General features: G+C 40.6%; 1 protein-coding gene across 2 annotated transcripts in view; it reads right to left on the bottom strand.

The window, feature by feature from the left end:
- The window catches only part of Bub1b (BUB1 mitotic checkpoint serine/threonine kinase B), a 53,865-nt gene that overhangs the window by 13,504 nt on the left and 13,750 nt on the right, over positions 1 to 26,611 (bottom strand). The window contains exons 5-14 of one of the 2 annotated variants that reach the window (XM_028767015.1): positions 23,167 to 23,363; positions 20,848 to 21,014; positions 18,744 to 18,958; positions 18,439 to 18,530; positions 16,472 to 16,707; positions 11,998 to 12,110; positions 5,903 to 6,009; positions 4,855 to 4,904; positions 3,118 to 3,175; positions 2,016 to 2,124 (exon numbers count right to left, since the gene is read on the bottom strand). In XM_028767015.1, the coding sequence (XP_028622848.1) occupies positions 2,016 to 2,124; positions 3,118 to 3,175; positions 4,855 to 4,904; positions 5,903 to 6,009; positions 11,998 to 12,110; positions 16,472 to 16,707; positions 18,439 to 18,530; positions 18,744 to 18,958; positions 20,848 to 21,014; positions 23,167 to 23,363 (1,344 nt within the window). Of the gene's footprint in view, positions 1 to 2,015; positions 2,125 to 3,117; positions 3,176 to 4,854; positions 4,905 to 5,902; positions 6,013 to 11,997; positions 12,111 to 16,471; positions 16,708 to 18,438; positions 18,531 to 18,743; positions 18,959 to 20,847; positions 21,015 to 23,166; positions 23,364 to 26,611 lie in introns of both variants that reach the window. The other variant, XM_028767014.1, reaches the window with a different exon arrangement.

The following is a 26,611-nucleotide window of genomic DNA, read 5'->3' as shown; positions in this document are numbered from 1 at the left end:
CCCCGCACTCTGCCTCTTCACCCTCCAGCAATGCCTGGGGCTCATCTGTAGAGAGTTTTCTTTCCCAAAGTTTCAACAAAGTGCCATGCCATGCCAGTGTCTCTGGTCTTTTCATCTGACTCGAATACCCATATTCTATCTTTTCTACCCTGGATATTATCAAGTCTCTATGACAGTAGATAGAACAGAACAGGAGGAGGAGCATGAGACAGCTCAGTGAGTGAAGCCACCCACAGCCAGGCCTGGAAGGTGGAGTTCAATCCTGAGACTCACATGGTGTAAAGAAAGAACTTCTGCCCTCATACACACGCAAGCACTCCCCACACATAAACACAAAACAATTACATGGAAATCGTAATAATAAAAAGAACAGAAAGGAAAAATGGCTGGTCTACACAATATTCCCATTGCCACAAAAGGCATTTTACGTGTATGTTGGAAAATACTTGCAAGTGTGACAAGGCTGTCAAATTAGTGACCTCCCGCTTAAGACTTAAGTGATATAATTCATCACCTCACAGTGTACATCTCAGTGTTCTGGTGTGTTCACATCAGTGTGCTATTTTGGTAGAAAGAAAGCACACTACACTACCAGCCCCTTGCCGTCACCCTCTCCATCATTCCCAACTACTCTGCTTTATTATGGACACTTCATGTAAATGAAAAACTATTTACTCTAAGTTTCTTTATATCACACCAGATCCACACAGTTCATTTTATGTTTCTGAGTGGAGAAAATTATTTTAACTGTACCAAGCCAGGAGAACATGGGAGTCACTTCCAAAGCAATACTCTCTCCAGATATATGATTTCACTTACTTGAAATGCCTAGTTTCCTGCACTTACTTACTGTGAGGGTCAAGCACGCTGTAACAAATACCAGTCTGTCATTCATTCCTTTGAATCGTCAGGTAATACACCACTGTGTTGATATATATCTTATTTACTCATGAGTCGCTTTCTTGATCATGAACAGTATTTCTACGCTATCTGTGTATGACTTTAGTTATCATGGCTGGGTATGCCATGGGTGAGGCATGCTGTGGCTTATAGTAACTATGGTTAACTAGTAAAAAGTTTTTTCCAAGACAAGGTTTGTCTTCGTTGCCCTAGCTGTCCAGGAACTTGCTTTGCCGGACTGGCAAACTCAGAGATCCTGCCTCTGCCTCCCCAGTGCTGGGATTAAAGGTGTGCAACCACCACTGCCTGTCTAGTAATTATTTTATGATTTTATGTGTATGGATGTTTTACCTACATATATGTTAGCAGATGTATGCAGTACCCAAGGGAGCCACAAGAGGGCGGTGGACAGTTGGCCTTACAGCTTGTTGTGGGCTGCCAGCTAGGGCTGGGAATCAAACCCAGGTCGGTCCTCTGTGAGAGCAAGTGCTCCTAACTGCCCTAGGTTTAACATTTTAAGGAATGACCAACGTGTTTTTCAAAAGGGCTGTTCATGCAATGTATAAAGGTTCTAATTTTTCTACATCTTTTATCTGTCTCTTGATTATAGGCATTATAGTGGGTACAACATAGTATCCCACTGTGGCTCTAATTTGCATTTTCCTGGTAACATAACTATGAATATCTTTTCATGTGCCTAGTTCACGTTAGTAATCTTAATGTTTATCCAAATCTTTTAAACAAGATCTAGCTATGTACTCAAGGCAGCCTAAAACTCACTGCACAGTCTAGGCTGACTTTAAATCTGAGATTCTCCTCTATTCCACTGTCCAGTGAGATTACAACAAGCAAGCTTCAACATTTGTTGAACGTTTAACGTTTGTTTGAATTTTATTACATTTATTTGTCCATCTATGTATCAGGGAGAGTCATGCCGTGGTCAGAGGACAACTTGTGGGAATCAGTTCTCTCATTTCATCATGTGGGACCCAGGGACCAATTTCAGGCCATCAGGTGTGGCAGGCCTTTACCTGCTGAGCCATCTAGCCAGCCAATGCTAACCTTCTGAGATATTTGAGTGAGATAACTCACTAAGTCCATTTATGTTAACTTACACAAACATCGGGAGACACAACCTCATTTGCGGTGATGACTTCTGTAGTCTTGAGAACTGTGAGGGGTCTTCGCTGGGCATTGAGAACCTGTGGACCATCTATAGCAGGACTGGGAAAAAGACATGTTCCAGTTAGCACTCCCTGTTATTACATATAGAAATAACAGTAAACTTCTAATTTATGCTTTTTTGGTTGTTTGTTGAGATAAAATTGTAATATGTATCCCAGGTCGGCCTTGAACTCCTGATCTTCCTTCTTCCCAGCCCTTAATGTATACACCAAAGTACCTAGCTACCCTCACTCACAAGATATTGGGGAACAACATGATTCAGTGGGTAACAGTGCTTTGTAGTAGACACCTGCTAACTTGAGTTGTATCTGAGAGACCCAATGGTAGAAAGAGATATGCAATTTACAAAGTTGTCCTCTGGCTTCCATATGTATAGACTGGAATGTACCCCCTCATACATGTATGTATGTATGTATGTATGTATGTACTCAGACACACATATATAGTACACATATGTATATAACACATATATGCTATAAATATATATACATATACACACACAGATAGATAGATAGATAGATAGATAGATAGATAGATAGATAGATAGATAGATAGATAGGGGCTGGAGAGAGAGATTAGTGTTAAGTACTGGCTGCTCTTGCAGAGGACCTGGGTTCGACTGCCAGCACCCACAGGGAGGCTCACAGCTGCTTGGTAACTCCAGTTCTAGGGGATCTAACACCATTTTCTGGCCACCTTGGTCACACAAGCAAAATATCCACATACATTACTTTTTTTAAATTTAAAATTTTTAAAAATCTAAAATTTCAAGTTAAGAAAGTGTACATATATAGGAAGATCTATTTCTTTTTTTTGTTTTGTTTTGTTTTTTTTTTTGTTTTTTTTTCGAGACAGGGTTTCTCTGTGCAGCCCTGGCTGTCCTGGAAGTCACTCTGTAGACCAGGCTGGCCTCAAACTCAGAAATCCGCCTGCCTCTGCCTCCCAAGTGCTGGGATTAAAGGCGTGCGCCACCACCGCCCGGTGGAAGATCTATTTCTTTATAACAAACAAACAAAAACAATAAAACCAAACCTTTTGTCCTTTGTGTCTGCAAGAGACTCATCAAAAATGGAGAAAGGCATACTGGGACCTATAAAAGGAGAAAAAAAGTTTTAGGAGTATTTAATTCTTCAAGAAAACTATAGAAAGTAATTAATTCTGCATTGTTTGAAAGAAAAACCACAACTAAAAACGATTTTATTTTTAATTATATTATGTATGTATGAGTATATTATATACAGACCAGTGAGTTGAGATGTTTGAAGAGGTCAGAAAAAGGTATAGCGCCCCTGAAGCCACACAATGTGTGTGCTGGGAACCAGACATGGGTCCTCGAGAGCAGGAGGCACTCCTAACCACTAAGCCATCCTTCCAGCCTAGGATTTGTTTTTATAGGAGAAAAGGCATATAAAAGTAAAGATCATTTCATAGTAATTATCTAACCATGCATGACTTGCTTCTATACTCTCCAGCCTTGCTACCAACCCCCAAGTCCGACCCAGCATGGCCCGACACAGATCTAGAGCACTTAATTTCATCTGCAAATGTTTTAGTATGTTTTCTAAGTTTTTTTAAAGGCTCTTTTTATTATTTAAGACATAATATCTATTTAACTAACAATCTCTGAATACCTAGCCAGTTCTACATTTTAGAAACCGTTTCCAATGTTTGTTTAAAATGTGTCTGAATTGGAAATGCATAATCTGGTCTGTATACTGTCAATGAGTCAAATGCCTTCTGAGGCTGATGAGATGGCTCAGTGGATAAAAGGTTCTTGTCACTGAACCTGACAACCTGAGCTTGATCCCTGGAACTGACACTTGAAAGCTGTCCTGAGCGCCACATGTGCCACGACAAGCAAGTGCACACATACACAAATAAGTAAGGATATAGACAAATATGAGAACGAAGCCCAAAACGTCTATTTTTATATTCTCTTTGATCTCTCCATGCTGGGTTTTGCCAGGTATCTTCCCTCTGTGGTTGAACTCGCATCTCCCGGCTTTGTGCCCCCTAGACATTATAGGCTAGAATTAGAGGACTCTAGATTTATTTTTAGGAAAGCTACTTTTAAGTGGCTATTCATGTTTTTACCACTTAAAACATGTTAGTGCACTTCAAGACCTTCTGTTTGATATCACTGCTGAGCCGTCTTACCGCCCTTAGGTCTCCTTTAACTTATATTTTTCATAGCTTACAGGTTTTTGTCTTTTTTTTTTACACAACAATCATCATTGATGAAAAAAAAAAAACTGAGAGGAAATATGTGGAATCTTTTTCAACTGAGATTAACAGATGGGAAGCCTAATACTTTTAACATATTGTTAGCAGAAAAGAAAACCAATCTGAATATAAAACAGTTTAAGACATTCCCCTCTCCAAGAGCTGCTTTCCTTATATAGCTGACTGCTGAATATTCCTGTTACGCTTGCCTAAGTGCCAAGTAAAATAACTGTTTATTTTCATATGTATCAGCATATTTTTGTTGTCAGTGATTGTGTGAAAGTCAGTGGGTTCTGAGGATAAAAACACAGGTGATTTGGGCTCTACAGTGGGTGCCTTAACCTGTCAGGATATTCTGCTGGCCTGAAACTAAATACTTCAAAGAAGTAAAAAAATCTTATAAAAATATTCTCTCAAGCCACAAGTAATAAATACTATATGTTCACTGTCTTCCTATAATTACTTTATTATAATTAAGAAAAACATTTACTGTTACTATATAATACATTTGTTTTAATTCTCAAAATGCTGTCAAATACAACTTACCTTTAGAGTCAGGATGTTCTTGAAAAATATTTCCAACAGGTGAAATTTCCCTGTGAAGAAATTTGTTAAAAAGAAAAAAAATGTGCTCAATACCCACAAGAAACCTTCTGTTTTAGAGAGAAGCTCACATTGTCCAGGGAGGCTCCAACTAACGCAGTGGACAGGGGTCTGGAACTGCTACCTCCCCAAACTGGGACAACAGGCAGCTGACACATGACAGCCATACTGCTTTTAAAGTTTGAGGACTTTCTATATTAAACATAATCTTGTTCATCCTCTTAAAGAGGGAACTATTACACATTGAAAATGCTATGAATATATGTGATAACACAAGAATAGTTAAAGCAGATTACAATAACCTAAGCTACCAAATTTTATAAAACAAAAATAACAGCACCACAGAAGGCACATGTTAGTGTGAACAACAGATTTTTTTGTGTGGTAATTATTTGAGTTTTGATTTTTTTTTTTTAAAGACAGGGTTTCTCTATGTAATCCTGGCTGTTCTGGAACTTAGTCCGTAGATCAGGCTGGCATCAAACTCAGAGATCCACCTGCCTCTGCTGGGATTCTTTTCCCAAGTGCTGGGATTAAAGGCATGTGTGACCATGCCCATCTTTGAGTGGTGATTTTAATTAGTATATATTCAGTGTATACAGCACTGAGCTGGGGTTGATAAGGACACTCAGACACGTATGTAATATACTGTAAATGTATGTCTTCATCCCACAGTTTGCTTTTCTGAGACACTGTCTTACCAGACTTTATCAGTTAGACTGACTTTGACCATTCTGCCCACCTGAGTACTGGAGTTACAGGACATGTACCATCCCTGTTATACTTTTGGGTGGGGGTGGGGACAGGGCCTCATGTACCCCAGGCTGGCCTTTTGGCCTTGAATTCTTGATCCTCCTGCCTCCACTCCCCAAGTGCTAGGGCTATAGGCATCACTCAGGACTGTAAAAGGCTGTGGAGACTCTAAGCAGCCAGAATCAAACGTCTGTCCTACAATCTGTGAGTACTCTGCCTTCCACCACGGTGGTCTTACCTAGAATTCGAGCTTAGAGGACAGGACGGAGGCATTCCCGACATTTCCTGAGACTCTGAAGTAATCTGCAATCTGGCTGGGTCCTTTGTAAGCATCTTCTCTTCTTGCTGCTTATATAAACATAAATAAAACAAATGTCCCTCCCATACAGAAATGCTATTTTTAAGTTCTAGTGCTAAAATGTGCTTCACCACTTTCTGGACATCTGCTAACCACATCAGACAAAAGGTCTCTTGTAGAGAGACTCTCTTGTGTAGTGTACAGAAGCATCACCTATCAATAAAAAGCTGATTGGCCAATCAGCTGAGGCAGGAAATAGGAGATGGGTGTTTCAATAGGGAGAGAGAATTCTGGAATAGAGTCAAGCACAAGAGATTTGCCCCAAACTCTTGAGGAGACAGATACATGAACCTGAGAAGAGGTAACTAACCCCATGGCAGGACTTAGACTAATTTAAACTAAATAACTGAGCTAGTGGAATGACCCAAAGCTTTTGGCCTAGGCGTTCACTCATAAATAATTTAGTCTCAGAATCATTTCTGGTACCTGGGCACAGAATGGTGTCCAACAAGAGGCATGTTAGCCAAGCATAGGGCATGAGAAGGCTCCTAAAGCCCAGCAAGAAAGCCCTGAGAGCAGCAGGAAAAGCAGGAAACAAGCACTTCCCAGAGCCAGACCATTTCCTAGCCCAGCAGGAGGCTAAATCCTTTTAAGAGAGAGCAAGCTGAGCCTCAGGCATAACCCACAAGCAGAAAAACTTCCCAGAGCTGGGGCAGATATGTTTGGCTCCCAGTCAGAACTGAGGATATGAGGCTCAGCTCTCAAGGAAGTGCAAACTGTGCCTACAGTCCAGAACCAGTAAAAGCAGCCAGCTAGACTGAACAGAAGGAACGGGGTTAGCCCCATAGTCAGGCGTTGGCCTCAGGAGCCTGCAAGACACACATAAAGGCAAAAAGAACTTTATCTTGGAGCCACAGAGAGACTCTAAAGTCCCAAACTTCTGAACTAATAAGGTACTAAGTTTGAAAATAAAAGGGAGAAACAAGCATACAAACACTGGTAATAAAAAAAAAGGGAAGAAATATTTAATTTGAAAATAAGAAAGAAGTCCTTAAGGAGAGAGTTAGAAATTAAATAGAAAAATATTTTCTATGTTAAAATGGAAAATGCAATGACACAATGTATCTGGATCTCATATAATTTTTCTCTTATATGTAGGAGAAGCTAATGTGGGTGGGAGGGGTAAGGAGAGGAAGAGGAGGAGTAAGGAGAGAGGAGGAGCTAGGAGAGAAAAGGGGGGGACATGGAGGCGGATGTTCACGTGTCTGTAACAGTCAAAGGTAGTTGGTATATCTAGGTTGGGTATTAAAATATGTACACTCCTGATTGTATGAGCATCTTGTTACTGATCATTACCAAATATATAAGCTTTTGGATAATTTGAGCATTAGAGTCTCATTTTTCCTACTGGGCCCTCGTGGATGGCGGGATGGTCTGGGTAATGCCTAGCCTTGCAGAGACAGTGTGGAAGACTGGCAGAGCCATCTCCCACATTGACGTCTCCTGGGTGGCAGGGCTGGTGTTTCTGGGTGGCTGTTTCTAGCTGCGGCACGCACATGGCCTCCAGCCAAGAAACATGGTGGCTGAGCTAGGCAGAGCCGCTGCAGCTAAGATAGTCGGCTTGACCAGTGGCCAATTTTAATTATTTATTTCAACACTTATCAGCATACAAATAATTATTTTTACAGTAATGACTACACTTTTATATATCCTTTTTAAGAGAGACCAGAATAAAACACCTAGATAAGGAGAGAACTGAAAGATGAAATGCTAGATTGGGGGGTGGAGGGCAGTCATAGAAGAGAGGTTAGAAGATTCTTTTAAATCAGAATAAAGAACCTTCAGAGGACTCCAATTTGGAATCTACACTAACAGCAAAAAATGTAGTTCTAGATGAGAAACATGCACAAAGGCTTGAGGAATTAGAATGGCAGCCCACAGAGACGCAATATTTGAATTAAGAATACAAATTAGGTTTAACAATATTTTAGAGTGATATCATACAATAGATTATATGTTTATTTTATAGAGTCTGCAGAATTAAAATATGTACACATGTTGACACACTATACTATTGATACATATTCAGAATTAACGGGCTTCTGCCTTAAATTCTGAAAAGGCTGATTCTGAGATTGCACATTTATTAGAGCTGGCAGCCATCTTAGAAACGCCTCTGCAGCCGGGTGGTGGTGGCACACGCCTTTAATCCCAGCACTTGGGAGGCAGAGGCAGGTGGATTTCTGAGTTCGAGGCCAGCCTGGTCTACAGAGTGAACTCCAGGACAGCCAGGGCTACACAGAGAAACTGCCTCAAAAAACCAAAAAAAAAAAAAAAAGAAACGCCTCTGCAGATTAAAGCTGACAGCGCTCAGGTACGTGTGTCCATTAGAATACGACAATATTTTAGTCTTTACGGCATAAATCTACTGCAGATGTATCTTACAATCTTACAGGCTGAGCAGTTATAAATGATCTAACAGGATTTTAAAGGAAATACTCACAGAGCAGAAGGGGGATAGGAGATCTCCTAGAGATAGATTAAATAATGCTTTATGGACTTTAATTTTTTAAGATATCAAAGAGATAGATAACACAGTTGCTGAAATACATTGCATTATGGGGGAAAAAAACCCTGCTTTTTATATTAAGGTTGTTTTCCTAACCTCAGAATGGAAGGAAAGAAATGTGTTACTTTGAGGAAGATATTTTGCCTTTGTTACAACAGGAGAAAAAAAAAAATCTGTGAACTTCCTCGAAATTGATAAAAATCAGGTTTGACAGGAGGAGACCCCCTAAAGAGTTAGGCTGCACCTGTGAAGGAAGAAACCAAGAAGAACAAAACATGTAACATTAATTGCTGATCCATCTCTATGGGAACAACTCTGAGACTGGCTGAAACATGGAAATGTCTCCAACCAGGACTTTAGCTATGCATAACAAATCTTGTTGGCTACAGAATCCTCAGGACTAATCATGCCATCCTTTCAAATGGCATAGATAGAAATTCATATTTCAGTTTAGTTATCTAGCTCAAACTAACTTACACAGGCAGACAGATACCTTACCCGCCTGAATAGAGAGAGCAGAGACCATCTTTAGCATTCCATACACGTGTTAAAGCAGAAGTGTGCATCCCCTGTGAACGTTTTTATGATAATAGGGACCAGTGAAGTTAAAGAAGCTCCGATAAGACTCACCCTTGTGGGTGCTGAGAAGGATGCTGAGACACTGAGACATATTTACTTCAGCATCCTGCTTGACCTTACCTTAAGCTGCCTCAACGCTGTTTCCCCAAAAGTCTACATCCAGGACAATTTCAAAATGGCCAGCTAGATCAACCAGCATCACAGACTGTTCCAGTCAGGACTTCATTTAAGCCATGAACTTTCTCAGCACACAGAAACTGGACAGCAAATGTTACAGCTAGCTAACCAATATCCCAATTTTCTTAGCCCCAAATCCCGCCTTGAAAAAGGTAAATGATGCCCCTAGACAGCAGGAAGCAATTAAGAAAGTGATGCCCCCACTTTCTAAGGGATGGGCGGGGCGGGTTTTGGTAGTTCACTGAATGTTGGATGTTTGTCTTCATTTACGGGGAAGGGTTACAAATATTTGTGGTCTTGGGCAGGGAGGAAAATAAAATAAGTGAGGTTAGATTCAAGGATTTCTTTTTCTCTTCAATTTTCTTTCCTCTATCCTTCTTTTTCTTCTAAGGTTAGGGGGAAAGAAGGGAGAAGGGATGCAAAGGAAAAAGAAGGATGTAGGAATAATAGGATAAAAGGGTAGACTATTGAATCTACTCTTTTAGACCAAAAACATCAACAAGAGAAATATTTTTACATTGGTATGGAGTTTGTACATTGATACAGATAGGATTTTATTTTGCTTCAACATACTATGTATATGTTTCAGCTCTTGTTTAAGGTATTGTACCTATGCAATGTGAAGTTCTAGTTCTTGAAAGCTACAAGTGCAAACTGTTTAGGATGATTTTAAAGTTAGTAGTCAGACAATCAAACTCATGGTCATGTTAGATACTACTCTAACTAATTATAGTGAGATGTTCTCAGCCGGGCGGTGGTGGCGCACGCCTTTAATCCCAGCACTTGGGAGGCAGAGGCAGGCCTGGTCTATGGAGTGAGTTCCAGGACAACCAGGGCTATACAGAGAAGCCCTGTCTCATAAAACTGAAGAAAAAAAAAAAAGATGTTTTCAAAGTTGAACAGACAGTAAACAGCTAGAAATAATCAAGTGTCTGCCTATTCTGATATACTCTAGATAGATAGTCTTCAAAAACCTCAGAGATCCACAGAAAGTGGCCTGTAAGGATTTTTTATTAGCAAAAGGTCTTTTTTGACAAGAGAGGTCTGCTCCTGATAGCGTCCCCATTCTACTTCAAAGAAGATGATGAACACTGAAGAACCTCCATAGGGAGTTTATTTCAAAAGTGGAAAACCCTGGTCTACAGAGTGAGTTCCAGGACAGCCAAGGCTACACAGAGAAACCCTGTCTCGAAAAACCAAAAGTGGAAAACTAGCCACTGGGCACGACTGCCCTTGCTTCAACTGCTGACAACATGCTGTCCAGGCTGGACAAATGAGACACAGGGAAGTCCACTGCTGCCAAGACAGGTAAGCAGCCCTTCGTAATTTCTGCTTCACAGAAAAGTCTAGCAGATATTCTGGGCCAGAGTGAAGATGGATGCTCCAATGTTCTAGAGACAACTTGGGGGAACTGTACAGACAGACAGTTTTCTCTGTCTTTTCTATAGTTTTGGAAGCTGATTGTCTTCACTTCCTACACACTCAGGTAATATTTATTCCCCCTCAATCTCTGATGGGGTTAAAGACTAATTATAGTCTCACAATTAAACTCAAGTTGTTAGGATTTAAGATGTTTTTAGGTCTAGGATGTTTTTATGTTAGTAATGCAAGCTATGATAGAAAACAATTTAGGTAGAGAACTCTGAACTCACAAGACAGAATAGATAATAGAATACTTTCTCCAAGGTTGCCAAATACATATGGACTGGACCTGATAGTTATCATAATTGTTATTATTGTTTATAGTTTATTATTAAAAGAGAAAGAGCCTTTTATTGGATTAAGGGGGTAGATGTAGAGAAAACTCTCTTGTGTACTGTATGGAAGCACTACCTGTCAATAAAAAGCTGATTGGCCAATGAGCTGAGGCAGGAAAAAGGAAGGGGAGTTCCAATAGGAAGAGGGAATTACAGGATAGTCAAACACAAGAAGAGATTTGCCCCAAACTCTGAGGAGACAGATACATGAACTTGAGGATAGGTAACTGACCACGTGGCAGGACTTAGGCTAGTCTAAACTGAATAATGGAGTTATGAGCTAGTACAAATGAGCCGAGAGTTGTGGCCTAGACATTCATTTGTCCATAACTAATTCAGTCTCAGAGTCATTGTTTTGGGAACTTGGACAAGGGGAGAAAAGCCTGTGGTTACAGTCCCTCCAATAATTTAGGTTCCTAGTCAAACTGGTACTGTTGTACTCAACTGGGCAGTGGTGAGTATATATTAAAATTTAAAAATTAACCCCATTTTAATGGACCATGACTAAAATAGAAAGTTAATATCAGCATTAACAACAAAAATAAAATTGAGAAGTCAATGAATTACACTGTTTATTTTATAGGCCATAAACCCCATTTAAAGTCACTTGTTAAATTGCTTTCCTGCTAACCAATAAACTATCAAATATATATATATAATTTTTTTTTTTTTTGGTTTGGTTTTTCGAGACAAGGTTTCTCTGCGTAGCCCTGGCTGTCCTGGAACTCACTCTGACCAGGCTGGCCTTGAACTCAGAAATCCACCCGCCTCTGCCTCCCAAGTGCTGGGATTAAAGGTATGCGCCACCACTGCCAGGCTCAAAAATATTTTTTAGGTTGGACATGTACATCAAAGGTAGAACTCTTGCCTGGCATGCCTGAGTTTTCTGTATTAAAAAGCAGTTTAAAATAAAATAAAATAAAATAAAATAAAATAAAATAAAATAAAAGTACCTGGTTGCCAGCTCTTTCTTGCTGAACAGTCTGGATTGCTTTCAGCTTCCTCTCCATCTCTTCAATCTGCTTCTGCATTTCTTCCCTCTTCTTTGCACTGGTCAACAGTTCAGCTGGAAACAGTGAAATTAGCTGAGGCTTTTTTTTTTTTTTTTTTTAAGATTCATCCTGTAAAAACTGCCTCTGAGGCTCATACAGCGTTCATGTCCATACTTATGAAAAGGATAAAAGGAGAACAAGGCCCTCAATTTGAGGTCTGCTTCTCTATTCTTTTACGTATCTGGTCTAGAAAAAAAGGAATACCTACTATGCACACGTACAACGGAAAATAGGTTCCAGTGATACAAAAATCCTTGGCCATTTGAAGCTAATATCCAAATATGTCAGAAACACATAAAGTAATAAGAGAATCATTTAGCGTTTTCAGCTAGCTTGGGCTACAAGCAAGACTTTCTCAAAAACACCAAAAGTATCTATAAGACAGGGCATGAAATGTAGCTTAGTTGGTAGCATGCTTGCCTAGCATGAAACCTTGGGTCTGAAAGAACTAGGCACAGTGACGCACGCCTATATGATCAGTCCTTGGGAGGTAGAGGCAGGAAGATTCAAAAGACAATATCATCCTCAGATACACAGTAAGTTCAAGGCCAGACTAAGCTACAGGAATATATTTCTCAAATAAATAAACAAGCAGAACACCCCCCAAAACAAAAAACCCACCAAACTTGCGGGGAGAGGGCACTATAGCCCAGTGATAGATCACTTGGTTTACAGTACAGACCTGAAGCTCAATACAGCAAAAATGTCAAACAGCAGCAGTACCAACGGAGGGTATAGAACTGTTTAGGAGATGAAGATATGCAGGCGGGGTGTGGCCGGGGCTGGAGAGATGGTTCAGTGAGCACTGACTGCTCTTACAGAGCTCCTGATTCAATTCCCAGCAACCACATGTAATGTGACTTGATGCCCTCTTCTGGCAATTGCAGGGGTACATGCAGTAGAGCGCTCATATACATAAAGTAAATAAATCTTTTAAAAAAAAAGATATGCAGATCATATCTACTAAAAACCAATCATCTTTTTGATTAAAAAAAATGCAATGATAAAGCTAAAACTGAATGATGAGGGATCAGTCATATAAAGATCTAGGGGAAGTGTCTGTCTAGAGGCAGACGACTGTATTGAATCCAGAGGAAAGCTAACTTGCTTGTAGCTTCTTAGAAGGAAAGCAGTAAAAGGTGGAGTTGGAAAGGTAGCCATGTGGTATTACGAAGAAACAGGCACTGGATTTGACCATGAACAAACAGAACACCTAAGAGAACACTGGCAGTGAGAAGTCTGGGGAGGTCTGGGGTCAGGTGGATGCTTGGTGTGAGAGTGCCTGCCATGCACGCATGGCTACCGCACTTTAGATGGGGATTCCCAGAGCAAACTGGCTAGCCACACTAGTCTATAGACAAGCTCTGGCTTTTATCAAGACTATGCCTCAATGAAGAAGGTGGAGAGTGATGGAGGGAAACTCTCAGTGTCACACAAATGTGCATGCCTATGCATACACACGCACATATGTAACAGTAATTTCAACCCCAATAAGCCCATATTAAAAACACACAATCCAGTTATTACACTTATAAGCGATCTAACACTACACTAACTTATTCCCCAGCTATGAGATCCTTTGTAGTCTCTCCTGGTCATGTGGTTCTGCTCCATCTTCTTTCTCCTTCCCTTCTTTGTCCTCCCCTCTCTTCTCTTGTTCCACCTTTCTCCTCTATTACCTAATCATAGCCTCTAGCCTTTATTGACCAGATAAAATGGGGGAAAAGGTTCACATGAGATCACCTGAGTACATGATCCACTACTTGGGGGGTAGGGGAGCAGCCCCCCCTTGAGAAAGCAGAATTAACATCAGATTATTTAGCACCAGAGCAACACATAGCACACATTCCTTACGCTGGTTTGAATAATAATGGTCCTGATGAGCTCACTTATTTAGGAGCCTTGTTAGAGTAGGTACGGCCTTGTTGGAGGAAGAATATTACTGGGAGTAAACTTTGGGGTTCACCCAAAAGAAAGGCCCAGTGTCCCTTTCTTCCTGCTGACTGCAGATCCAGATATAGACCACTCAGCTCCTTCTCCAGTACCACGTCTGCTTGCATGGCACCATGCTCCCACCAAGAAAATGGACTGAACCTCTCAAACTGTAAGCAACCTCCAATTCAATACTTTCTTTTTAAGAATTATTAATGCCTTGGTCATGGTATCTCTTCACAGGAATAGAACAGTAACTAAGAGAGACTGAAGACCCCCACATCCCTACAACACACACATATACATGAGAAAAATAAAGAGGGGGCAGGAAGATGGCTCAGTGGATAGATAAAAGCCCTTGCCACTCCAAGATGCAATTCTAACAACCTAAGTTGTCTCCAGAACCCACTTAACAGGGAGAGAAACACTCCACAGTAATGTCTTCTGCATCCACCCCCCCAACCCCCCACACACCCTGCATGCCATACCCTCCCCTGCCCTGAACAATAGGAGTAAGGTTTTTGTTGTTGTTGTTTTCTGTTTTAAAGAATGGGAAGTTTGCTCTTTTGGGAAGCAGAATGATGAGCGAATGGCTTGAGAAGACCAAGGGGATAATAAAGGACTTCAGAACAATGGGAATCCATGTGTATGACAGTGATAGAGAGAGAAATGCTGGAGGGAAGGAGAACTGTTGAGAAAAGAGGACTCAAAACTGAGAACTGTGAACAGTATTTACAGAAAGCAAGCCAGGGAGGGTAAGCGGGCAGAGATGGCAGATTTGACAGTGATGAGAAATGAGAAATTTCAGGTCTTTCAATGAACTATGGGAGAAAACCAGAGCTGCAGACTAAGACTTGAAACTCTGAGACAAAACTGAATTTATCTACCCAAATCCCACTAAACCTCAGCACAGAGATTTCTTCGGCTGAGAATAAAATATGTTTCACCTTACTTCTTTATAGTAAGTATGAACTAGGAATTCTCCTTAGAAAAGCAATTTTATTGAGGTGCCTCCTCATCTGCTTTGTTACCTTGGCTCTCTGGAGCTTAGGGGTATTTCCTGTGCCAGAGACTGACTGAAGCCAGGTCTTCATACACACTCTTATCACAGAGTTTCACCCTCCAGCTTAGTTTCTATTTCTTCCCAGAAATCCTACCTTCTGCACAGCTTTTGATTGGCAGGTGATGCTTTTACACAGTGCACAAGAGCTTACCCCTACCCTACCCTTTATGTGCCCAGGTGTTTTGCCTGCATATGCCTATATACTACTGTGTACTTGATGCCATAGAGGCCAGAAGAGAATGCTGGCTCCCTGGGCTCTAGTTACAGATGGGTGTGAACATGTATGCTGGATAGTGAACCTGGGTCCTCTGTAAGAGCATCTAATGCCCCTGACTGCTTAGCCATTCTTCCAGTCTTCCAGTTCCTGATTTCAAACGGCAGTTACTCAGTCTGGTGTAGTGGTACAGACCTTTAATCCCAGCACTCAGGTGGCTGAGACCAGCCTGGTCTACATAGTGAAATGAGACCTTGTCTCAAACAAAACAAACAAAGCCTCACTCAGCTGGCCCCTTGCTTTGCAACCATGTCCTCTCCCCACATAGGCACAGAGCGCTCATTTTTCAATACAGCATTTGAAATTTGTTTCACTCTCTTGTTCTAACGCCCTGAAGTCTCCAGTATTCCCTCTCCTGTGTATCAGTCTAACACCAGAACACACAACTCCAGAACAAGAACTGCCTTCTCTTCCCCTCAATTTACAAATCTTCCCTTAATTTTAGAATGAAATAGTGACTTGAAAAATAACAGAAAAGCTGGGAGGTGGTGGCACATGCCTTTAATCCCAGTACTTGGGAGGCAGAGGCAGGCGGATTTCTGAGTTCAAGGCCAGCCTGGTCTACAGAGTGAGTTCCAGGACAGCCAGGACTACACAGAGAAACCCTGTCTCGAAAAACCAAAAAAAAAAAAAAAAAAAGAAAAAAAAGAAAAGAAAAATAACAGAAATAAATATTCCAAGTGAATGGGATATGACTGAATGTGTTAACACAATATAAGCTGCTAGAGAAATGAGACTGTGTTTCAGGCAGCATAAGGAGGATGTGCCTGATGCATGGCCTCAGCTGTGCCTGGATGCTCCTGTAGCTGACCACCTCTTTTACTCTGGAGCACAGGCTGTTTTCTCAATAAAAATGTTTTATGGGAGGCACCAATAACAATTCAGCATACGTATACACACACACACATACACACACACACATACACACACATACACACACACATACACACACATACACACACACACACGCATGCACGCACACGAGCTGGGGGGGGGGAGGAGAAGCAGCTATACAAGCATAGAAACACCAGCACACGAAGGTACAAGTAAGGGAGGGAAGCAATCTCTCCCAGACTTGCAAAGTTATTTCTTAGAATTTCCCATACCTTCCCTTCGCTCTGTCAGCTTCTTCCGGAACACCTCAGCTCGGATCTCCTCAAAGGAGAACTCCCCGACCCCGGCATAAATCTTCTCCTTACAGTACATCATCTTCTCCTTCTCCTTCTTCTCCTCACACCCTTGCTGATGACTCTGAACTCTCTGCAACGGGTCTCCTTCCTCTCTCCCTGGCTTTCTGGTGCTGAGAATGTGGTTGATACTAGGTTCAATTTTACAGGGTGTCCTAAGGAAGGGAAACAGTTATCATTCAAAGTCAAAGTGCATTATTTGCTATTTACTTTGCCCAAACAGATGGACAATACCAGGAGCAGGACTATATATGATTTGTTTTTGAAACAAAAACGAAGTGAGATTTTAAAAATGGAGCTAAAATAACTCATAAGCATCACGGTAATTATATTCTAGAGCTCAGTGATAAGGTATGCTTACATCAAGGCACAGAGTTTGGTCTCCAACACTAGAGCGCAAGGTGTGAGTTCAGAGGACCACCCATGCTTTGAAGGGAATTAGTAGTAAGTTAGGGTCATCCAGTCTAAATGACCACATACTAAAACTTCTTAAACTTGAGCCAAAATAAATCTTTTCTGTTTAGGAGCTGGTTGTTCAGGTATTTGAGACAGTGACTGAAAGTTGACTAAAACAGTTAAGTCAGAGAATTCCAGCAAAGAATGATTCTCTTAACATGAAGAACAACTACAAATCATTAAGAAAAAAAAAACCCCACCTGACCGGGCATGAGGGTGCTTGAGTATAACCCCAGCATTTGAGTTGCCTCTGCCCTCCACATGTGTCCATATACATACACAGGTGTACACACACACACATACACACATTAAAATAAAAATTTTAAAACACAGCCAGAGTGGTGACACATGCCTAGAATCCCAGCATTAGGGAGGCAGTGGCAGAGACAGGTGGATCTCAGTGAGTTCAAGGCCAGACTGGTCTACAAAGTGAATTTCAGGACAGCCGTTGTATATAGTAAAACCTGTCTCAAAAAAAACAAATAAGTTTAAATTTAAAAATGAAATCGATATAAGGCTCAATATCAATTCTATAAAGGCTCTGATGGCTTCCCGTGTTTTATGTTTGAGACAGAATTTTTGCTCAATATTGTACTCAATTTGTATCCCTCCAGTGCCTATCACATGGTGTGAGTTATAAATTAGCTATAAAGCTAAAGGAATAAAGGCATAGTATTATGTGCCTTTTATCCCAGCTCTTGGGAGGCAGAGACATATGAATCTCTATGAGTTCAAGGCTAGCACGGTCTAAGCAGGAACTTTGTCTTAAAAAAAGATTAAAATACATATATTAGTTATAAGGAAATTCTTATATTGAAACAGAATTGAACCTAGAATTAGAACATACACTCTTTAAAGATTAAAGTTTGGGGTAATTATTTATCTATTTATTTTGCCTAATTTATAACAAAAACTGGTTCAGCAGTTAAGAGCTCATGTACTTTCAGAGGACCCACACTGAATTCCCAGCACCCTCATGGCAGCTCACAACTGTTTGTAACTCCAGTCCCAGAGAATTCAATGCTCTCTTCTGACCTCTGTGGATACCAGACATGCATGTGGAGCACATACACACATACATGCAGGCAAAACGCTCATACACATTATTTAATCTAGAAAAAAAAATTTTTAATTGTTAAGGATTATGAAGGAGAAAAAGAGATACCCAGAAGAGAAAAACAGGTTAAAACAAAAACTCCACTGTCTGATTATTGCCAGTAACAAACAGCATCCCTCATGTGTATCACAGTGGCTATTTCTGCTACAGTAAGAGGACCATAATCCTGATTATTAAATTCACTAGCACAGACAACAAAGACAAATGAGAAACAGGCTTATCTGCCGTCAGTCCCACCACGAGATGCACTGGGACTCTCAGGTACTTTGCCCATCCTTAGCAATCCCTCTGCACATGACATGGAAGCACTCACATTACTGTCTGCTGGGCGCTCTCTTCCACATACGGAGTAAAGTTGGGAAGCACACTGGGTACAGACATCACAGAGGCGGAATTGCCATGAGGCTAAGAATGAAGAAAAATTAAATGAGCACAGCCAGGCAGGGTGGCGCACAAGTATAATACTAGCACATGGAAAGCTAAGGCAGGAGCATGGAGAGTTGAAGGCCAGCCTTGGCTTCACAGCAAGTTCAAGGTTAGCCTAAGCTAACTCAAACAAGAGGAAACCAAGAGACCAATCAAGTCTTCATTAGATTGGCAAATACCATGAGTCCTTACCGTACGTTCCACGGGCCTGTCTGTGTTCCACGGGCCTGGCTGAAGCTCATTCTCTTTGGCCCTAGGCACAGGGGGCGCCATCCATGGCTGGGCTATAGGCTTAGAGAACTCCAGTCTGGACGAACTATCAGCATTTTCATCAAAAACAGTGATCCTGCGATTACTGTGCACTGGCTGAGGAACTGCACTTAGAAATCCTCTGCTCTGACCTGGAGCTAGGAGAAAAAGGTGACAATGACAATGTCATGTAAAAGCCTTAATTATTAACTTAGATGCCATATAAGATACACACATTCTGCTCCAAATTAAGAGGGACACTTCCTCAAAATGAGATTTAAAAGGGTTTTTTTTGTTTTTTGTTTTTTTGTTTTTTTGTTTTTTAAACCCTAAGGTGAAGAGATGGCTCAGCAGTTAAGAGCACACACTGCTCTTGCAGAAGACCTGAGCTGAGTTCCAAGCACCCACATGGGGTGGCTCATAACGCCTGAAATTCTAGAAACGCTCCCTGACCTCCAAGGGCAACTGCACTCACATGCATACACCCAGACACAGATCCACAAACGTACTAATCATTAAAAATAAGTAAATCTTAATAAAAAACAGTAATAAATTCTCAATGCTTCAACTAGTAACGTTTTTATACAGTTTACATTTTCTCTTTACTTTTCCCTTTATCCTAAAACGTCAGTCTTTTCTTTAAGATTTATCTTTACTATTTCTGATTATGTCTAAGGGTGTTTATGCATATGAGTATATGCATATGAGTGCAGGTGTCTATGGAGGTGAGAGGTATGAGTCCCCTGTAGCCGGAGTCACGTACAGCTGTGATCTGCCTGATAGGGATGCTGAGAACGGAACTCAGGTCCTACACATGACCCACATCCTCTCTTGGCTCATAACTTAGAAAGTCTTACAACCTCTTTCAGTCATTATTGTAACACTGCCTAATGTTACCGTCGTTTGGTTGGGGTTAGTTTCAGGTGTTTTTGTTTTTGAGACAGGATTTCTCTATGTAACCCTGGCTGTCCAGGAACTTACTCTATAGACCAGACTAGCAGACCAGAACTTAAGAGATCCCCCTGCTTCTGCCTACTGAGTGCTGGATCAACAGCATGTACCACCACAGCCAGCACACTGCCTAGTTTTATCAGAAGCTAACCTAAGTATTTTTCAGTTTTCTATGTTATCTTAATTGAAATAATAGGGATGTACTAGAACCAAAGCTACAGAGCTACCCCACTTACTAGGGGACCTTCTACTCTGAGACAACTGTTTTAAGCTTTACTGTGACGTCATCATGGAACAGCCTCTGATAGTACACACTCCCTCTGCCCTAATTCTAGGCTCTCCAATCCACATTTTGATTGCCGCTAAAATGATATCAAGAATGAGATAAGAGAAACCAGTCAGGTTAACATGTCTGATTGTTATAAATTCAAGTAACAAAAGCTTATTTTTCTCTGTACTTTCTAGACAATTTTGCTATGACCCTATAAACAGTTTTGAAAAATAGTCTCTGCTAATTAAAAAGAGGGGGGAAAGTTTATGCCAGGTGTTGGGTACTACCTATAATCCTAGTGCTCGGATGTGGTACTACCTATAATCCTAGCACTTGGATGTGGAAACAGAAGAATCAGGAGTTCAAGGCCAGACTCTAACATATAGCAAGTTTGAAGCCAACTTGAACCTTGACTCAATAAAAGAGAAAAATGTATTGTTGCCTATCTTTGGGTGTACAAAAGAGTATCCATTTCTAGTGCTAAACAGCTAAACATGGTATACCTAAATCCACTAAGGAATTAGTATACTTAAGCTTTATTTTGACAATACCTATTATATTATTACACATACAACTACATTTGAAAATGTCACATCTCAAGTATCAGCCTCATTCACAGTCACAACATAAAGACCACACCCCTTTGGCCTTCCTGCACCCTGTGATATTAGCTCTCTTCCAGCTTTTCTCTTTGCTACCTTGTATTCAGGGAACTAGGACACCATCCACACATGCACTTATGTGTTTATGTGCTGCCTTCTTACATAATTTGCCACCACAAGAGACTACAGACTCTCCAAAACAACATTTAACAAGCTCACCCACCCTTCAGAGCACCTCCAACACGGCTGATGGGCGCTCTGGCCATCTTCTTCCCTCTGCTCTTCAGCTCAGCCAGTGTGCTTCTTTGTGGTTCAGAAGACCCCAAGACCTCCTCCTCTTCATTCCCAAGGGCCAAGAGAGCTTGTCGGGACACTCGAGCCTGGAACTGTCTAAAGTAGACAAGAACAGTCAGCTTTAATAGAAATGACCAGTTCTCATCAGACTTTACATTTCTAATTTGTTACTGCTAACAATAAGAACAAACCAGAGGGGGAGAAATGGAGAACTATTCCAAGGAAACCTAATTATCTAGGAATCAGGAGGCAACCTTATGACATAAGGACATCCTGGCTATGATGACTTAGAGTCTCTTAAAATTTACAAGTGACCAATCGAAGATACTCTAAAAATCATCCCCAGACTTTTCTGAGGACCAGCTAAGACTAGAATCTTGATGAAATTCAGTTTCTCAGCAATTTTTTATTATACATCTGAAAATAAAATTTGCAGAGTTGTGTCAGAAGCAAATGAGGACCCAAATGCCCTTCACCCAGGCCAAGCGACTGTTAGACTCCCGCCTTGTCTACCCCTCCCCCATACACAGCTTTTTTCTTACGCAAATGAAACGAGTTTACATCAGCATGACATTTTACCTTAGCACAGCTAGCAGGAACCTGAAAACTAAACTTCTATGCCATTGCTGCTACAATTTTAAAGTTTTGGAAAAACAAAGAATAGCTTGTAGGTGCCGAGTAGGGCACATCACACACACCTCCGCCTTTCTCTTTCCTACCACTTAAATTTAAAACTCTAAACACATAAAAAGAGAAAGCCATGACTCTGGAAGGTCAACAAAAGCAAGGGAGCTGCAGAGGAGTGGACCGAACATCCTCCGAGTCCTGTCTTCTCCTATGGTTTTGACCTACTTCGATGGGAATTTGGGAAACCTTCAACTCCTTGAGAAACTCTACCTTTCTGGCCAATGGAGTGGGAACAGGGGAGTCTGAGGGCCAAAGCTATTAGAAGAATATTGGAGGGCCATATGCTGAAGACCAGGGACTCTTAACTCCTCCTCTCAGCTCATTATGTACACAGAAAGGCTTTGAGAACTGAACCATGACACAATCCTCTGCCCACGTCTCCACAAATTGAGCAGTACATGTAGGAGACAAATGAAGACAGCATCCCAAAGGCCTTAAAGCTCAACCAACAATAGATCAACCATTGCCTTAAGGTGAAAAAGAATTTGAGACATCTGGAATTCAGTTTACCGAGACAACATTACTCACTCTCCAGAGACGAGGATTCAGCACATTATCAGAATGAATGCCCTGCGTGTAATTCATAATCCCTTGATACATTAAAAAAAAAGCGACTAATTCTCAAAGGAAAGAAAAAAACCAAACACCAATATAAAGATTATTCATTGATGAGATTTTAAAATAACTATTATAACTATGACTCATCAGATAAAAATAATTTTTTTTAAATTTTTATACGTTTTGCCTGCATGTATTTCTGTGTACCATGTGTGTGCCTGGTGCCTGTGATGACCAGAAGGCCTCAGATCCTCTGATCCTCTAGCATAAAGCCACCATGTTGGTACTATGGACTATAGTAGACTAGACAGAAACACAAAAAGCTTAATTCATACAATAGAGTTTTTCAAAATTGAAATTTTTTATTCTGTAAGATAGTTAAAAGAATAATGAACGAGGCCATTATTCCAGGGTTCCGTCTCCCAATGCTCTAATTTTTTTTTTAAATAAAAGCTACTTAATCCAGGAGAAATAGACTTACAAATCATATATATGTTACAAAAGGCTTGTATTTGGAACATATAAAGAATACTTTTTGTTTGTTTTGAGATAGGGTGTGGACCAGGCTGGCCACAAACTCACAAATTGACTTGCCTCTGCTTCCCAAGTGCTAGGATTAAGGTGTGTACCACCATGCCTTACTCATAAGAATTCTTAAAAGCACAATTAGTTAAAGGAACTAAACTCAAAAAGTTACATACTGGCTCTTCAGTGACATCCTGAGAAAAGCAAAACTACAGAGCTGAAGGACAGGTGGGTGTTTGTGAGGGTTAGGGAAAGAACAGGTATCAACTATAAAGAACAGCATGATCGGATTCTTGTACAGGAAGTGGGATCATCTCATCCTTGAGAATGGTAAAAACATGTAAGCACACCTAAGTGCATCTTACAGTAAGACAAAAAGGTTTATAGAGGCAAATAGCAATTAGGTAAATTTAATACAACAAAGCATTCTTTGGACATTTAAATAAGTATTAGAACAGGCTCTGGAGACGCAGATTACCTGTGCTGGGACTGCAGTCTGTCCAGGGGCTCAGCCTTGCGTTCAATCCCTTCCTGGAATACCATGTCCGCTTTCTTGAAGTTTTCTCTAGCTTCGTATTCTTCAGCCCATGAAATATAGAACTGGGCAAGGGAAACACCAATTCCTTGGCTTTGTAAATAGCTGTACATATCCAAAGGCTCATTGCACAAATGCCCCTGCAATATATTAAAAACAGTACCAGTTAACAATTTCCTTTCACTTATCAAATGCCTGTTATGTGCTAAACAACCACTGGGGAAGCTACATGCAGTTCCTGCATTGAAGAATACATATAAAATACACTTGGGATAAAGACTCAAGAAAGACACAAGAGGAAGAGATCACCTTGCAAGTAGGCAAGGGAACAGAAGGCTTCAAACAGGAGGTGACACGTGACTTGGTCTGGACAGGAACTGGACTCTCATCAGATACAGAATGAGAAGGGAAGGGTATTCTCCTTATGTCTGGCATAAGTGAAGACAAAGACAAAATCTACCAAGGCAGGGCACAGTGGGGAATCCAGAGTAAAACGCTGTCACAGGTCTTAAATGCCAAACTGATTTTGTTTCTGTCTGATAGTAAGAGAGTTAAAAGCAAAGGCAAGATTTGGTTAAGTCTGTTTGTACTTAAGAAACTTGGTAAGATCAGGTATAGTGTAGAATTTTTGTTGTTTTGTTTTGAGGGTTTCTCTATGTAGCCCTGGCTGTCCTAGAACTCACTCTGTAGACACAGGCTGGCCTGGACCTTGGTGATTCACCTGCCTCTGACCTACTGAGTGCTGGGATTAAAGGGATATGCCACCACTACCTAGCTAGTGTAGAAACTTTTAAAGAAAGAAAGAAAAGAAAAGAAAAAGAAAAATTCCATGTTTGACATATTTCTACATTTCTTAGCCATAAGAAAATTTTATTTCACTGTATTTTTCTTTTATATAAATTGTGTTTGTTTGTTTATGGAGGTATGGTCTTACTCATAGTCCAGGTTGACCTGGACTCACTATATAGAATAGGTTGGCCTTGAATATGTGATAATCAATCTTCTTGCTTTTGCCTCTCAGGTGCTCGTACTGCAGACAGAGTCACCATACCTGGCCTCAAATTTTTACTGAACAATAATCCAATGTCACTCAACACATAAGTCAATAGAATAAGTAGCACATGTGCACTCAGACTAAACAGTAAGCCTCCATATTTGTATTATTATGACTGATATCATACAGTATAATTCAACCACTCACTCCACTGAGCTATTAGAAAATCATCTAAGTCAGAGTGCAATCCTGTACTCTGAACTGCATTACAGAACACTGTGAAGAGTCAGGTCTTGATGAAAGCAGACACTGCAGGAAAGTTAACTTTGGGGATCAACACCTAGGAATGGAACAGAAGGACAAGTACTACTAGGTTTTAATCCAGACTCACCTAGTAGAATCAGGATTCTTCAAAGGGAAAAATCCCAAAAACCACCCAATATTATCACAATGAGAAGCAGGTATGAGCACAGATATATTCAGCTACTGCACAAACCTGACAGCCCAAGTAGCCACAGCAACTACAACATGCATCATTTTTCCATGCTATTCTGAGTGCAATTATTTTTGTGTCTGTCTGTCTGTCTGTCTGTCTGTCTGTCTGCCTGCCTGCCTGCCTGCCTGCCTGTCTCCCCCCTCTTTCTCTGGGTGAGTTGTGTGTGTGCTGGTGTACCGGTGTGTACTGGTGCATACTAGAGGCCAGAGATCCCTCTTTTTCCATAACTATCATGGTTTTTTGAAACAAGGTCTCTCGCTGAGCCTGGAGCTCACTAATTCTGCAAGATCAGTTAGCTATCAACTCCAGGAACTCACTGCACTGGGACCACAGCATGGGTACTGGGGATCAGGGCCCAGGTCCTTCCGCTTCTACAGCAAGCACCTTACCAACCAAGCCACCCTTCCAGCCTTCTAGGAGTTTAAGGAACAAATGTAAAATGCATGAAGAGATTTCTTAACAAATGATTTATAACTGGGCAAAATTAGAAGTTGTTTAAATATAGAAAAATTGGTTAACAAATTAGAGAACGTCAACTAGACATAACGTCATGCATCCATTTAAATGTAACTGAAGCAGGCTGGGGAGGTGGCTCACACAGGTGGAAATACACAGTAACACACAGGAAGTAAGTAGACCTCTGGAGAGCAAATTATGCTAGAAGTAGTAAGTTGCTTTCTAAGAGGATTATATAAACTCAAAATGCTATAATGTACTAAGTCACACTTTGCTCTGTTTATCTGATCCTACACAGCAACACTTGATCAGGCCCTTATATGTGTTCCTATACCTTCCCTGTAACAGTTTGACATACGCAGCCGTCTCTGAATGGCGGCTATGCTACACTCACACTCAAAGGCTTCAAGCCCATCTTCTCTAATAAAACAGTCTCCACAAAAGCATTGCTACCTATGAACTATCCCTGCCTCTAAGCAGGGTTTTATATGACTAGCCTGGAAAAAATGAAATAGTTGGATAAACGTGGACTGACTCAAACATGCCATCTAAAAACCTTTAATCTTATTCTGGCTTTTGGAGATAGGGTTTTGCCGCATAGTTCTGGCTGACTTGGAATTCCCTATTAGACCAGGCTAGCCTCAAACTTTGGAGGATCCTATTGTTTCTAATTTTGAAGTACTATGACCACAGACTTGTGCTACTCTGTCCAGCTTCTATTTATTTTTTTAACAAAAATCATTATTATTTCATAGTTTAGGTTTGCTTAATCAGTAAACACTGTTTTGTTTTTTTCCCCTACCTAAATTAGTGATGTTTTCTCATGATAGTGCTTTAGGAAACTGAGTGTAATGTCAGTTTAGGATCTAGTCTTTGGTTCTCACAACACAGGTAAAGCTTAACAATGTAATATTTGCGGCTTTCTGATTGACTTTTGCTCTTGTATATGACATAGTCAGAAAAGGCCAAATTACTCAGAGTAGAATAAGAACACTTAAGACATAACATAAATAAAAAGACAACATGGCTAGATGAATAGATTCAAAAGTTAAATAAACATTTTTGGCAACCTCTAAATAGTCAAACTAGTTTTACCTCTTTAATTGAAAATACTGATTTTCTAGTAATAATTTTGTTCTTAGCTAGATTATAGTAATCAATTATAAAACAATTCTGACTGGAAAAAATCTTTTCATAAAGAAAAAGAATATAGTGTGAGGAATCCCTGCTACACCTTTGACCACCCTCCCAAAGAAAGAAAAAAAGTCATTTAATATGTGTTCTGTCGCTCCATGTACATAGTTCAGGGACTACCAATCATTTCACAGCTGAGCATTTGATTGTGATGGCTGTTTATACTTTCAGACTGTGAGGATAATCAATCTCTCTCTCTCTCTGTCTCTCTCTCTGTCTCTCTCTCTGTCTCTCTCTCTGTCTCTCTC

The sequence above is a fragment of the Grammomys surdaster genome, unplaced genomic scaffold (genome assembly GCF_004785775.1).
Source record: "Grammomys surdaster isolate TR1022 unplaced genomic scaffold, NIH_TR_1.0 170, whole genome shotgun sequence".
NCBI lineage: Eukaryota > Metazoa > Chordata > Mammalia > Rodentia > Muridae > Grammomys > Grammomys surdaster.
Note: the sequence above shows the minus strand (reverse complement) of the source record. Positions and strands in the feature narration are given on the sequence as shown.